Source organism: Parus major, chromosome 10, assembly GCF_001522545.3.
Source record: "Parus major isolate Abel chromosome 10, Parus_major1.1, whole genome shotgun sequence".
Classification (NCBI taxonomy): domain Eukaryota; kingdom Metazoa; phylum Chordata; class Aves; order Passeriformes; family Paridae; genus Parus; species Parus major.
Genome location: NC_031779.1, coordinates 17667767 through 17682587, shown reverse-complemented (window position 1 = coordinate 17682587; position 14821 = coordinate 17667767). Strand labels below are relative to the sequence as shown.

The following is a 14821-nucleotide window of genomic DNA, read 5'->3' as shown; positions in this document are numbered from 1 at the left end:
GCTGCTGAATCGATGAAGAGGCTTCCTTCAGTTTGCAGACTTTTTCAGAGGAGCCTTTGGAAAGCCGATCTCCGGTCACCGGCCTGGACCTCTGACCCGAGCCAGATCAGTCATCCTGATTGCCTATGAACTGGGAAGACAGCTTGGGAATACTGCGGCTTTGGAGCAGCCGAGGCCTCTCGTTTCAGCTCAGCCGGGTGTGAATCTGCAGCGGCTCCTCTCCCCACTTCCATCAATGCCTGTCAGGGCATTGTGTGGAGATGTGAAGGAGCCCTCGGCTCGCCGAGCGGCTCTGGTGACCAGCAGAAAGCCTTCTGGCATCTCGCCTCGTCTGACGTGCTTGCGGCGCTGCCAGTCTGGCGCTCGCGGGAAAGTTTTCCAGCAGCAGATGTCCCAAAGTGACAGATTTTTTTCGTGTTGACGGGAAGAAATAAAAGGACACTGCATATTTCAGATGGTTGATGCACAGAGATGCTCTGTGCCTTCTCACACGGCAACTACCGATTTTCCTTTTGTTTGAGCTTTCTTAAAAAAAAAAAAAAAAAAAAAGACAAAAAGCAGCAAAACCTGGGACTGAACACTGGCCCTGCTGCAGCACATCCTCCACATGCTGGGAAGTGATTCTCATGGAGCTGGTGTTTAGATGCTGGGCATTCTGTTCACCAGCTTCTCCATGCTCTCGTAGCCAGAAATCCAGCTGTTCTAGTGTCCCATTGCCTGTATATCATTCTAGGTAACATTGGCTCCAGGTAGCGGATGGCCAAGGCTCTTATTGCACAGCACATCCAAACACAGCCAAGGAAATCTCAATGAAAATGAACTTTCTGAAACTTGAAGCAACTTTACAGCTACGTTTCATGTCAACTTTGTAGAAAATACTCTATTTCTTTTGACTTGACTGTGCGTGACAGAGACTCCACTCAGCTCCAGTGGCCAAGTGCCATCCTTCCAGGACCACTGGCATTCTGCACATCATCTGTGTTCCACATGAGGAGCTTTGCTCACTCCCAAATCCTCCCAGGAGAGAGAAGTCTTTGGCTCCAGAATCACAGCACTGCCATCAGGCTCCTTGCAGTGTTTTTCAGCCTAGCTCCCGTCCTCTTTCCGCCACATCTTTTCTTTAAGCAAAGCAAGTAAATGCACCTGGAGGTGGCAGAGCCTAAATACTCCTTGCTCCAGATCTGCTTTGTGCTTGGGAAGCTTAAGGCTGCTCTTGACCCATGTGCCAGCCCAGCCTGGCTGCTCTGGGTGCCCAGATGCACAGCAGCCACATGGAAATAATCCCTGCATTGACGGGACAGAAGGAAGTGCTGCTGCTCCTTCCACACATCTGCTTTGTGCAGGGCTGGGAGTGCAGCTCTCGGATGGCGTAATCCTGCCTTCTGCCATCTGTCCTCGCAGGAGTCAGCCCTTGTTGACACAGCTGAGCCACACATTGGGTCCTTCCTCCCCACGCCCTCTCCCAGCTCTGCCTTTCTCCTTCCATTTAATCAGATACATTGAGCCCGTGGCTATGAGAGGAGCTTAGGGCTGATTCTTGAAAATCACCATATCAGCTGAAACCATCACATTTGATATTCCATTTACAATGTTTCCAAGGAAACAAAGGCACAGGACATAAATAGATGACTGTTAAACATTTGCTCACTCACCATGGCCCCCGATAATTTGCAAGGCAGAAATAGGAATGTTAAATCAACAGCAATAATAAATTTTAATACAGGAAGGCCAATATTTTGCTGCAATTAGAAGAAGCATTTGTTCTGACACACAGGCAGGCAGTGGCAGGTTATTTTTCATTTCTACTTCCAATGTTCAATTTTTCATTTACATAAAAGGCAGCTTTGATTGTGATTCCCAAAAAGCCTTGAAGTGCCCCCTGCATCAGCAGGGACGCTTGGGATTTACTCATGTGCAGTCAAGTTCCAGATTCACCTAGAATTTACTGCAGGAGAAGAAAGTAAGTGATTTCTCCTTAAAAGCAAGTAGTGGATGTGAATTTAGTTAGGTTTGCGTCATTTCTTACAGAAAAGTTAAGAAAAAGCTCATGTGAGCTTCTGAAGTTTTCCCAAGGATGTCCTGTGTGTGAGAACACCCTCCCAGGACCAAAGGCATTGTAGGCAGATTTTACCATAACCTGAGCTGCTGCCTCAGAGTTGGGTAAAAAACATCTCCAGTGTCAAATCTGCCTTTCCAGCTCCAGCTCAGAGCTGTACCCAGTGGTGACAGTGACCACCTTAGAAGTCATTGCCTGAGAAGGGAAATACACTTAGTATTTATGAATTAATTTATTTATTTAGGAGGCCTTGTGTCTGATGGATTCACATTGAATTATGTTGTTCCTGGCTTGACTTTGATGGATCCCTGTTTGTAAGCAGATGTTATTAAGAAAAGCTGTTTTGCACATTCAAATAGCAAGACAGAGCTAATGTGGCACACAATTATTTCTGAGTCAGTATTTGCTGGTGTTGTTTTAAAGATATTGGGTGGTGCAGCCTTTGAGCTAGCCCTGAACTTGCTCCAGTTGTCCACAGCCATTGCTGGAGGGTCCTGCAGTGCAGAAAGGGCCTCCAGTTCATGTGGCCACATGTACAAGGACTCAGGTTATCCCAGTGCAGAGATGGGCACCATGCTCAGGAATATGCTCATCTGGGAGGCTGGTACATGGCTGGATTTCTCCTGCTTTAGGGATGTTTTCCTGGGTAGCCAGTGCCTGTCCTTTCTAGGATGGTGAAAACAGCATCTAAACCTGATATGGAAGCCCACAAGAGCAGGCTGTAAGAACTGTTCTGGTTGTTTCCTTGGAAGGCAACAAGCTTTGATGCACTAGCATCAGAACTCCACTCAGAGGTTCTGCAGACAAAACCTGTGACTTGCTCATAAGCTTTGGCTTTTGGCTCATGGCGATGGTGTTTCTGGAAGTGCAGAAGTGGGAGCTGAGGCTATAACCCTGCTGGATAAATCAGCTAATCCCACTGTTACCCTAAGACAGCTCTAATGTGCTATAATGCAATTAGAGCATCACCAGAGGGCTTTCTGGCTGTGTTTGATTAGACTTGGCTTAGCAACCATGTGCGGTGCCTGGATGGGTCTCACTGGTGTGTACTGGAGCTAAGCCAGTTAAAGCTGTTTCGGGTGTGTGGATGCACTTGCCACAGAGCTGGCTCTGTGGTGTGGCTGGGATCTTCTGAATCCACACCTTTAGATCCTGCTGGTCCCTGTCCCACTTTGTGTCCACATCTGGCTGTACTTGAACCACAGAATCTGCAGGTTGAGACAGGTAAATCAACCCAGTCACAGGTTCCAGGGAATGACGCATCCACCTCCTGGACTTTTCCTTCTCCAAAAGCCCACAGTTTCCTGAAAAGCTTTCTGTGGAAACAGAGGCCGTGGGATGCCCTGCCATGGGAGCCAGCCCAGGGACCATGGCAGTCAATGTGATGCTTGTCCCTCTCATGTCCCCACACAGCACTCTCTCCATCTATGGGATCAACCAGGCGGATGAAGCCATCTACCAGTGCCTGGCTGAGAACAGCGCGGGCTCTACGCAGGCCAGCGCCCGCCTCACCGTGCTGTGGGCTGATGGGCTGCCCAGCCCTCCTCAGGGCGTGAGGGCAGAGACTGTCTCTGCAACCACCATCCAGGTGTCCTGGGAAAAGCCCCTGCAGAACACCAAGGAGATCATCGGCTACGTGCTGCACATCCGGAAAGCTGCAGGTATGGTGCTACACCCACTGCCCAGAGCCCCCCCAGCCTTCCTGTAATTTAGCAACACGGCCCACTAGGTAAAACCAGGCCTGCACTGTAGTGGTCCATGCTGCCATCAGTGTTTTCTGTCACCTCCCAGTTTCTGAAGGTGCAGAGATGAGGTTGTAAATACCTGCAAATACTGAATATACCATTATAGGTATATTTAGGGTGGGGTGGATAAAGCCACATAGTCAAATCTTGCTGCCCATGTAGCTCTCTGGCAAAGCATGCAGAAATCACAGAATCGGAGAATCATAGAATGGTTTGGGTTGGAAGAGGCCTTAAGGATCATCCAGTTCTAACCTCTGCCACAGGCAGGAACATCTTCCACTAGACCAGGTTGCTCAGAGCCCTGTCGCTACATTACCAATTTCAACGGCCTTGAAATGTAAGCAGAAATGTGTGTGGGCAGGTACATATCCACCCCAGGGACCAAAATTACTGCTTGCAACATCTATTTATTCTCTTTACCTCTTGCAAAGAAGAATCGCTCAGTTCTCTGTCCCTTTGCATTTCAGATCCCGTAGAGATGGAGTACCAGGAGGCTGTTAGCAAGAGCACCTTCCAGCAGCTAGTGACTGATCTGGAGCCCTCAACCAGCTACAGCTTTTATATAAAGGCTTACACCTCCCGGGGTGCCAGTAAGGCCTCAGAAGTCACGGTGGTGAGCACGCTGGGGGAAGGTAAGGAACACTTTGCACAGGAACCCTCAGATGCTGACGCCCGCTGTGCGTAGCAGCCGCGCCGCTCACCCCGACACCGCCCCGCAGTGCTGCAGCACTGTAGCCTGTGGTGCTGCTGCTCCTTGTTCCTGCTGCTCCTCCTGCTCTGGGATATTGTGTAAAAAAACTCACTTGTATCGTTGCAGGGGGGTTGACTGATTAAACACAGCATCATCGCCTCTCCCAGCTGATGATGTAGCAGGGGGTGAGTGCAAACTTGCCTGGCCTCGTGCATTGCAGCTGCTCTGGGCTGTTCCTAAACTCCTTGCTAAATGCAGACTTCCTGCTCAAGCAGCATCTCATCATCTTCCAGCAGCTCTGGTACTCACAGCTCTTACTTGATAAGTGCCTGACTTTTAAAGATTTTATTATTTTCTGCTCTATCCAGGACAAATCACACTAGGGCTGAGCTGTCCTGACCTACAAATCCCTGCCCTGGAGCAGCTTTCTGTTTTAGTGGGAAGTTAGGGTGATCTCTAAGGCTTTTTTTCCCTGACTTGGCCACCAGGTAGCTTCCCCAGTAAGACAGTGGGTGTTTTAATACAGGACCCCTGCACACAAGTACCAGGTAGAAACCACAGCCCCACTGATATGTCAGTCAGAACTGGAATAATGTTTTCCTAGAGACTCATCTATTTCTGAAACCTTGGTTGTCTCAGATATGGAGACTAATTTCTTAGGAATCATTCTCATGAACATTCAGTAATTATGAATTTCCAGCTGAGAGGGCCTTGGGTGTGAGGATGTTATTTAGGATGAAATGGAAGTGTGCTGACTTCCAGGTGGGGGATCCAGTTCTCATTCTGTTCTCAGCCCTTGCAGATATTTATTACAGAATTTAAGCAAAAACACCAGTAAATCCTCGCCTGCTGGGTTGTTGCTCTGCAAGTTTATTTTCCTTGGTACTCTGCAGGGAATCAGTCACCCTTGGAGTTTGTTTTTTCTTCCAATTTAGAGGCAGAAGGATGGGCTAAGGCAAAGCTTGAAACTCCTTGACCCGATGCTCTGAGTTCAGCCCCAGGAGCTACAAGCCAGCCATGCTCTATAGAGCTTGGTGACTCTGCAGAAGTCCAGGTCAAGTGAGAGAGGACTTTTTGTCATTATTACCTTCAATGATGACAGGAATAGTTAGGAATCTGGTAATGGGATCATAAATTTCCTGGCTCTCTGAAGTTTTAAGGTATCTCTGTCCTGCTAGCTTTTAAAAAAAGCTTGTCCTGTGTAATGAAGCTTCAGGAATTAGCTCCCTGTCCTGGATGGACAAGCTGGCATGGTTCAGATCACTCAACCCCAGCCTGTGTTTGCCTTGTAGGAAGGTAAAAAGATATTTAAAAGCCTCAGTTCTGGCTTCATTTGTTTGCTTTGCTTCACTCGGGTGCCTGTTGCCTTCTGCTCATAGAGGAGAGAGCTGGGCCCAGTGGCTTTTGTCACCAAATTCAGGTTTCACTGCAGATCTACCTCTTCTCATGGTCAAGCTGTTTCACCCTGTGCCCTCCCAACATGCACAGGAGAGCTGCATCCCCCCTGAGCTCGAGGAGCCCCTGGATCTGTGCTAACAGCCTCAGAAAAGAATGGGTTTTCCAAGGTGCCATATCCAGCAGCCAGGGACAGCTCAGGGGAACCAGGGCAGCAAGAGATGCTGCCAGCTGGTTGGAGTGACCATGTTATGTTGGTATTGTTTGGAGCAGGAATATGAAATACTCCTCAGAAAACAGAGGAGCAGGCTTGCTTTTGGCTCAGGGCCATCAGCTTCTCAGGGCCGGCAATACGCTTGGCAATACGTGCACTTGGCTGAAGCCTCTGACGCTTTCTAGAGACACGGTGCTCCTTCCTTTGTGCTGATTTTGGATGGAAAGTAGAAGGGAAGACTCTGTAGAGAAGGGACTTGAGTGAACCTTGTCCTCCTCCATAAACCTCACTCTCTGGGAAGGCCCTCCTGCCTCCTCCCTGTCATTCTCCTTTACGCCATTTCACAAATGCCGTGGTATTTTAAATCTCAAACGCTCTCTGCTTCATTAAGCAGCACACACTCCTTGTTCTTGTTTTTTAATGCTTTTTAGGGTTTTCTCCAGGACTTTTTGACATTTCTCTAGGATGAAGACTGTTCCTTTAGTCATCTTCGGCTAAAGACGCCTTCAAGAAGAAAGTTGAAATGACCTGGGGAAAATTCCAAACAGCACAGAAGAGGAAAACAAGTATCCCAGCCCTTAGCATGAGGGAGATGCCTCACTTATATTAGCTCCATATTATGTCTAATATATACTTCTGTGAAGCACCTATCTGCTGGTGTGTGTATATATATATATTTACACACAGACAGATATATTCCATTGTATACACTTATTTGTGTAATCACATTATAAACAGCACATGCATTCTGCAAGTGCATATACCTATAATCGGTACTATACATATAAATATATATATATATACTCAAAGTTTGAATAAATACCGTATATTCCATATTTTGAAGGAGAGATATTCTTGTGGTTTTTATTAAATGTAAGGCTCTGCAACCATAAAATAAAGCCAACTCTTCACAATCAGGATGGCCCACATCAGTGTTTCTTTGTCATGGGATAATGTGGTAATTTCCCTCTCTGTGGTGTTTTCACCTGTGGCTGGAAAAGTGATGCTTTAAGCAAGGGTCCAACTTCTCAGAGTGGGGATTTTGCCCTGGAGGGAATTGGGAGAATAAGAAAAAAGGAGTACTTAATTGGATTGCAGAAATACACAGCCTTGGGAAGAATGGCACATTCTGATATAAACAGAATTTACTCTGTGTTTTGCACCCAGGAACTGTTAAGTTCAGCCTTCCCAGCGATGAAATCCACATCAGAATAAATCCTATCAAAGAGGAATACTTCAGCCCGTTTTTTTTCTTGGGAAGGATGAGAACTCATTAATGTGACCCAGAACACTGGGTCTTTCCTCCTGAATCCACGTGGAGACATGGCAGTCAACAGGGACTTGTTCCTCTCCATGGGCTTATTCAGAGGACATCAAGCAAAGCCCATGCAGCCTGAAGGAGGGCATCACTTTGGGAAGAGACAGGATTGCCCAGACCCTCCTGCTCAGCTGGGGAGGCATCCATCCTCCCTTACCCTAAATCTCCTTGTGGGAAAGCTTGAGCTCTCAGTACCCAGGAAAAGGCAAATGCTTGTGCTGTGCAGTTTTACTGTTAAATTGAGGAAATGCCCTTTTTAGCCCTCATCAGTCTTAGACTGACATGGCCACGTTTCATCTGCTTTTCCCCATCGTTCACTAATGGTTGTGCTGAACTCTCTGCCAAAGGCCAGGTTTGCACTGCTCATCCTTGGAGACCCTTTGGGGAGAAACAAGACAGAAAGCAGCTTTGGTCCAGTGCAAGCCCAGCAAGCCTTATATGTGGGAACTGCTGAGTTTGTAATCATGTGGGATTGGAAAAATAGCTCTCTCTTAAAGCCTAGAGGCTGCTGGAGAAGTAGAGCTGTTCTGCTGGGTGATCTTGCTGTGGGGTGAGCTGAACTTGGTGCCTGGTGCCCAAAAACTCTTCTCCCTCCTGGTACTGGTGCTGGAGCAGAGCCCTGGGCAGGGCAAGAGTCTGCAGTGCCTCATGATTTGCACCTTCTGGATGGTTCCAAAGGTTGGGGAACTGATGGAAGAGTTTAGCCTGGGGGTGTTTTGTGGAAATGAGAAAAAAATCATCAGTGAAATGTCCTGCTGAGACAGATCTGGTATTGGTGTGGTCAGTGTAGGAGAAAGGGAGGGAGGCAGAAACATGGGCTGTGTGCCCCAATGCTTTCCAGGGCATGAGGCTGGGCTTGGGGCAGTCAGCTTTGGAAAACCCAGGTATCTCCAAAAAATTGGCTTTAACTTGCAGGTCTTTGCCTCTCAAGCCAGACCACTGGGGCAGGATGGAGCCAGGCAGCTTTTTAGGGACCTGGAGAGGGAATGGTCTGACCCCCTCTGCAGCACACCCCGAGAATAAGGGCAGGGTTTTGGGGCATTGACTGGAGCATGTTCCTTCCTGATGGACTTTGAGTCAGCAGCAGGGACATCTCCCCAGCTAATCCCCTGTGTACCCCTCAGGCCAGGTAAGTGCCTGCCTCCCAAAACATGTCAGCCAGGGCTGTGCAGAGATCTTGGGCTGTTCAGCTGTTTAGGGCTGTCGATGAAGATGCTCTGGTTCTCTCCTGAGTCCCCAGCACAGTCACAAACCTCCCTCCTAAAGCTGCTGAGGAGAGCAAGCCCCCTGCAAGCTAGTACTGGTACCTAGCACACTTCTAAGATGGATGTCTCCAGCTCCATCCCTTCTGGTTCCTTCCTCCCAGGGGGATTAATCACACTGAAAGGTCTGTGCCTCAGGGTGAGGGCAAAGAATTGGAATTTGAGAACACATTGCCAAAGTTGCTGCATTCCTACCCTGACCCGGCCAGACTGAGCATCATATTGCAGCCAAAAGTAGCTTCGGCTTGCTGATCTGAGCAGAGGGAACCCTTGCAAACTCCTGAAGAAGTTCAAAGCTGTTAAACCAGATTCTGGTCTGCTCAGATTTTTCTCAGTCTCATTTGGCACATTCCTTGGTGCAGTGACTGCAGGGAAAGGCTGCTGGGGCATTTCTCATCATGCAGACTGCAAAAGTACATGCAACACACTGTCTTTCTCTCTCTGTTTCAGTCCCAGCCATGCCATCCCTCTTTATTAAAGTCATTAACAGCACCACCGTGCAGGCAACGTGGGAGCCTTCCATCAAACTGGGCCAGCACGAAGGCTTCAAGCTGTATTACCGCAAAGTCCACCTCTCCCAGTACACAGGTCCAGTGCTCCTGGCCAGCAACGTCACAGCCTACAACATTACCCACCTGGGTGAGTATGGTGACACCCTGATCCATGTCCCCTCACCCCCAGTTGTGATTAGCAGGAGAGAGCTCCAATGTGTAGGCCAACCCCTAAATGCTGCATCTCTCACCCAGGTTTTGTGGGTGCATTCCCAGCAACAGGTACTTGTTTGCAGTACCTTGTGTATATTTGGTAAGATGTTCTTTTCCCAAATAAGCATCACTGGGGAGATGAGGCTCATAGTTACACCTGAACTGTCCCTCTTGTGTCCCCTGGGGCAGACGCGTCTGTGGTGTACGAAGTCAAGCTCCTCGCCTACAACCAGCACGGGGATGGAAACTCCACTGTCCGCTTCGTGTCCCTGAGGGAAACTGTGGAGAGGACAGGTGAGATGGCACCTGGGTCTTGGTGCTGACTTGGGAAACAGCTCTGCAGGAAGGTGGTGAGGCCAAACACATCCTGTGTGCTCCATTACTCTCATCTCATCTTCAGCCACTCATTTATTTTCAGCATCACAAATAATGCTGAGGCAAAACTCTGCAGGGCTGGGAGCACCTGGATGGCTTTTTTACCAATGGGGAGAAGACAAACCAAATGTTTTGCACATGCCAGGTTTGCCCCCTAAGCTTGAGACAGAAGTGAGGCTATGAACATGAACAACCCCCCATGCATAAGGTACCAGCTGCCATCCTCAGGTGAGACGTAGTGCACTGAGCATCTCTGCTCTCCTGGAGCTCTCCTGGATATTTTGACCTTCACTGGTGAAAAGGGAGGATGTGTGGCTTTGGAAAGGGAAATGGCTGCAGAGCGTGAGCCCTGTATTAAGTGGCAGCAAAGGAGAAACCTCTAGAGGGAATCTCTTAACTGATCACACCTTTCATATTCATCTATGTGTAAAAAACATCCTGCTGCTCTTGGAAGCCTTTTAAGCCTCCAGTGGGAATACCTTCAAGAGATAGTTATTACTCTTCTGTCTATGCTGGAGTAAATACTAATCTCACCGGCATCTGTCTACTCCATCAGGTTTCAGCCTGCTCTGGTGTGGTGGCTGCCTCTTACCTCCCACTTCAGCATGGGGTATTCCAAAAATTAACATCAGGTTTTTTTTTTTTTTCATTAATTGTGTCTAATCACAGTAGCCAGGTAATAGGGCTGGCTCACTACAGATATTCCAGTCCTGTGCTTGCTGGAGTGCTGGGAGCAAGGGAGGTGCATGGGCAGACAGTGAAGCCCTGCGTCCCATGTGGTTCTCTTCTTCCCATACACAGCTCCCAGCACTGCCCAAGGCTCTGACTTTGGCTCTGGGCTCCCCAAAAGCTGGAGGAGGAGTAGAAGAGTGGCACCACTGACCTCTCCTCCTTTCCCTGGCAGTGCTGAATCCTCCCTGTGACTGCATGAAGGACGAGCAGAACAATAAAACCTCCACGACCGGCATCATCATCGGGATCCACATTGGTGTCACGTGCATCATATTCTGCATCCTGTTCCTTATGTTTGGGTACCGAGGAAGGTAAGGATGCTCATGCCACTGCTCACAAGGGGTCATGGTTTCTCATACTGTGGATGTGCCCACCTGAGTCTCACATCCCCAGTGCAATGTTTGACTTTATAGGATGGATTAAAGGATGAAGCAATGTAGCACAGGGATAAGGCAGATGGTAGCTTGAGGGAAGGAGGATGAACCACCTTTCTCACTCTCAGGCTTCATCTCTTTATTTTTCAGACTGCTGATGTGCAAAAATGTGCAGGAGCAGCTGTCAACCCCTCAGATTCCCCGGAGCCAGCGGAGTGCCACAGGCCTTGTCCTGAATGGGGCCACTCGCAGGGACAGGGACGACCGGGACTTGAATGGAAAGCAGCTGGATATGAACGAGCTGGAGAGGTTATTCCCAGCATCCCCATCCCAGGAGCAGCAGGAGAAGGGAATAATGGTAAGTCCAGCAGAATGGGAGAACATCTGGCTGTGCATGGGGAGCTGTCACTGTCACTGCATTGTCCTATTCTCTCTCTCCAGTCGGCTCACAGCCTGTCAGCCCCCCACGATGAAACCCAGATCTCCACACTCCCTCTGGATGAGTTCAGCATCATTGAAGAGCAGCCAGACCCCCTCCCAGAAAACCCCCATGGCAGCAGTCCTGCTGCTCTGGCTCCTGACCACGGTCCTGCCAATGAAGGATAAAACTGCCAAGACTCGAAGCCTCTTGTAGGAGTTACCAGAAACCAAACCCGCAGCTGGTGATGTCTTTACGAGTTGTCAATCTCAGGTCAATTGAAGATTTCTATGGTCTGATTGTTATTTTTTTGTTTTGCTTTATTTTTATATATATATATAAATATATATATATATATATATGTATGTATACAGCCTTTTGGAAACTCTGTGAAGTTTATCTTTCTGACCTCTCTCGAGCCTCTCAATGTTGTTTCTTCTGATGACGGCTCTCTGGAGACTGGTCATGATGGATTTTCCCCACAGCTGCTATGTAACAGACTCCTTGGCAGAGTTTGGCAAACTCACCAGTCTCTGACAGACTGGGGATATGGTGGAGCCCCCTTCTCTTGGCATCCCAGACTTTTTCCTGATCAGCAGCTTTAGGACTACTTTTTGGATCTATTTTTATTTCCAGAAGACTGGATTTGGAAAAATCCTTCTAACTTGACTCCAAAAATCGAGACCCAGGAAGGCTGTCTCTCCGTGGATTTGATGATTTTGTACACTTTCGCTATTTCTCAGGATACTTTTTTTGCTGATTGACTCTAAATAATATGAAAAAAAAAAGAGAAAAAAAAAAGTGTGTGTGTGTCAAAGGATGCCTGAGGGCTACTGAAAGACTTGGACAGACAACCCGAGTGAACTCAGAACCTACCTCAACCGGAATGAATGTCTTCTGGGAAGCAGAAATACCTGCGTCTTCCTTCATGTTCAAACAAACAAGTAGCATAGCACTTGGTCAGTACAAGCATGGTCCTACCTCAGCAATCACGCTCTGTACCTGCCACCTCGGTGGCTTCCTTGTCGTCGTTCCCATGTAAAGCACTTCCAAACCTTTGAAAGCAATGTTCTACCTCAAGCGTGAGAGAAACTTGTGTGTGAGTGTGTATGTGTGTGTGAGTGTGTGTGTGTGTGTGTGTCCTCCCCTCTCCCCCAATTCCTGCCTCTCCCACCCAGCCCCACATGAAGCACGGTGCTTCACTGGTGTTATGAGCTTTACTTCTGGGGGCTCCGGTGTGATTTTGTGTGGTGGAGATTCGTGTTGTGGTTTTTTACTTTAAATTGTTGGGGCTGTCACAGACAAGCAGTGCCCTGTGGCTCCCTGGCACCACTGTCTTTCTAGGGCTGACTTGGGCACTGGTCCATCCTGGGTTTGAAGGGTTGGGGTGCTCAGATGCCAGTGCTCAGGCCAGGGCACCCTTCTGCCCTGTGAGTGTGCTGCTCCCCAAGGCCGATTTCCAGCAGGATGATCTATGGCGTGTGCTGGTATAAGCAGCAAAACACCCTTGGGAGGTGGGAACCTGGACATCACTGTCTTGTCCCAAATCCCACCCTGCTGTCAGGAGCAGGGTCCCAATAGAGCACTTCCAGAGCCCCTTGAGACACTACTGAGCTGCCCCCAGCTCCTCCAGAGCCTTTCCAGCCACAGGAGAACGTCCAAAGGATGAGTGGAGCCAAAGAGGGCTCAGTTCCCTGGGAGGGACAAGGCAAGGAGGATGCTGGGGGCTGACAGAACTGCCCCTTCCCTGTGCCCAGGGTGGGCAGAGGAGCTGCTGACACCAAAGAGAGGGTTTGCCCCCTCCAGAGATCAACCACCAACCTGACACTGTGGAGGTTGGGTTGTCCTGGCGTGGTGCAGCCTTGTGAGTCAGTGTGTGACTGGCATTGTCTGTGGGTGAGATGGGGGCACACACAGGGGACAGGGACACCAGGTGCCAGCTGGTGCCAGTGGGCAGCCCTTTCCCTGCTGTGTGAGGTGGTTAAATCCAGGCAAATGTGGAGGTTTGATCTCTTTGTGTACGTGGTTGTAAATCAAATGTTGCTGTATTTGCAAGGACAGTGAAAGGAATCAGGAAAGGAAATGAGTTTAAAAAAAGTATTAATTGTATTTTTTTAAATGGTACCAGTGGGAGAGTCCCTTGTGTCAAAAACACCCCCATCACCTGTCCAGCTGGCAATGGGATGCAACCAATGGCTGTGTAAATAGTACAGTATACAGGAGGCTGAGCAAATGCCTCTTCCCTGAGCTGAGTCCTGGTGTTGGGCAGGGTTACCTGGGAGCAGGACTCTGTCCTTCCATGTCACTTCATTCAACTTGGCCCAAGCAGATGCAGTGGCACCAACCTCAAGAGCAAGAAGCTGTAGAGACTCAGTGTTCCTAGCCCTCTTCCATTAAAATTCCTCCTCCTGTAGACACGATGCAGAACAGAAAAGATGCAAAGAGTTAAATTTTGGCATTAACACCCCCAAACAGCCTTTCCCCACCCCACCAAAGAGGCTAAGTGGGTTGTCAGACGATCCCTGCTCACATCTGTGATCCTGGACCTGGAGACAGCCTGGGAAGGGACTGTGGGGGGACACCACTGTGTGAGACCAATAGCACAGCCCACCCCATCGCAGGAGCCAGAGGATGCTGGGGTTAGGGGAAGGCAGGAGGGAGGAGAAGACACCAAACAGCTCAAGTTATAACCTCATATCAAAGACAACATGATCCTCTCCTGCCATCCCACTCCCACTCCAGCCTAGTTTTTATTTTTATTGTTTTTTTGTGTGTGTAACGCCGCCGTTCACATTGAATAAGTACCGTTGCCAAAGTGAACACAGAACCTAGAGTAGTGTTCAGCTCAGACTTCTTGGAGCTGTGAACATGCTATTAATTTAATATCATATTATTGTGATATTGTAATAGTAACAAGTATTTGTCACTACTTCCTTTTATTAAAGGGAAATGCTGTGCCATTTGACTAGTTGAAATACAATAGTATGTCCAAGTAGAGTTTTTTCTTTTGTTGTTTTTTAATTATGCAGAATCATGGTGGCTTAAACTAATGCAGATTCTGTGTTGGTTTGAGATGGTTGAAGATGGATGTAAATCTTTAAAGACTATTTTTTAGATGTTTAGCTTTTCTGTTTTTTGGGGGTTTCTTTTCCGCTCTTGTTAATTCGTACCATTGGGACCTAACACAGATGGTTGTGGCAGCTCAATCCCTGAAGGGATGAGGCTGAAGTCCGGAGATCCACGAGAATCCATGGTCTTCCCTAAATTATCTAAGTCCACCAAACTGGGCAAAAAACCCCACTCTGTTGCAGGAAAAGCAACACGTAACAGCAGCACTAGCTGTACTGCAGTGCTTGAACGGGGCTGGAAGCAAAGCTGTCCCAACCCAAAACTTGGGAAAACGTCACCTAGTGTATATCTGGCCCTTAATCTGTGAAATGAGAAGGAAAAAAGAATTTAAAAAGAGCTTGTGTTTGGTTTCAGCCTGTGGGACAGTCTGTACATTCATCCAAACTGCTGCCCTGGTTTTGAAAGAAA

The 14821-nt window shown here is 48.4% G+C and overlaps 1 protein-coding gene and 1 long non-coding RNA gene across 5 annotated transcripts in view; one reads left to right on the top strand and one right to left on the bottom strand.

Annotated features, from left to right (window-relative positions):
- IGDCC3 (immunoglobulin superfamily DCC subclass member 3) overlaps positions 1-11725 on the top strand; it is a 95808-nt gene extending 84083 nt beyond the window's left edge. Inside the window, exons 8-14 of one of the 2 annotated variants that reach the window (XM_015638868.2) lie at positions 3470-3717; positions 4269-4433; positions 9132-9320; positions 9575-9679; positions 10665-10803; positions 11017-11224; positions 11308-11725. In XM_015638868.2, the coding sequence (XP_015494354.1) occupies positions 3470-3717; positions 4269-4433; positions 9132-9320; positions 9575-9679; positions 10665-10803; positions 11017-11224; positions 11308-11472 (1219 nt within the window). In that variant the 3' untranslated portion in view covers positions 11473-11725. Of the gene's footprint in view, positions 1-3469; positions 3718-4268; positions 4434-9131; positions 9321-9574; positions 9680-10664; positions 10804-11016 lie in introns of both variants that reach the window. The other variant, XM_033517006.1, reaches the window with a different exon arrangement.
- A 1520-nt stretch (positions 11726-13245) lies between these two features.
- The window catches only part of LOC117244922, a 28257-nt gene continuing 26681 nt past the window's right edge, over positions 13246-14821 (bottom strand). For all 3 annotated transcript variants that reach the window (XR_004498894.1, XR_004498895.1, XR_004498896.1), the window contains one exon: positions 13246-13692. This is a non-coding gene — a long non-coding RNA (uncharacterized LOC117244922). The remainder of the gene's footprint in view (positions 13693-14821) is intronic.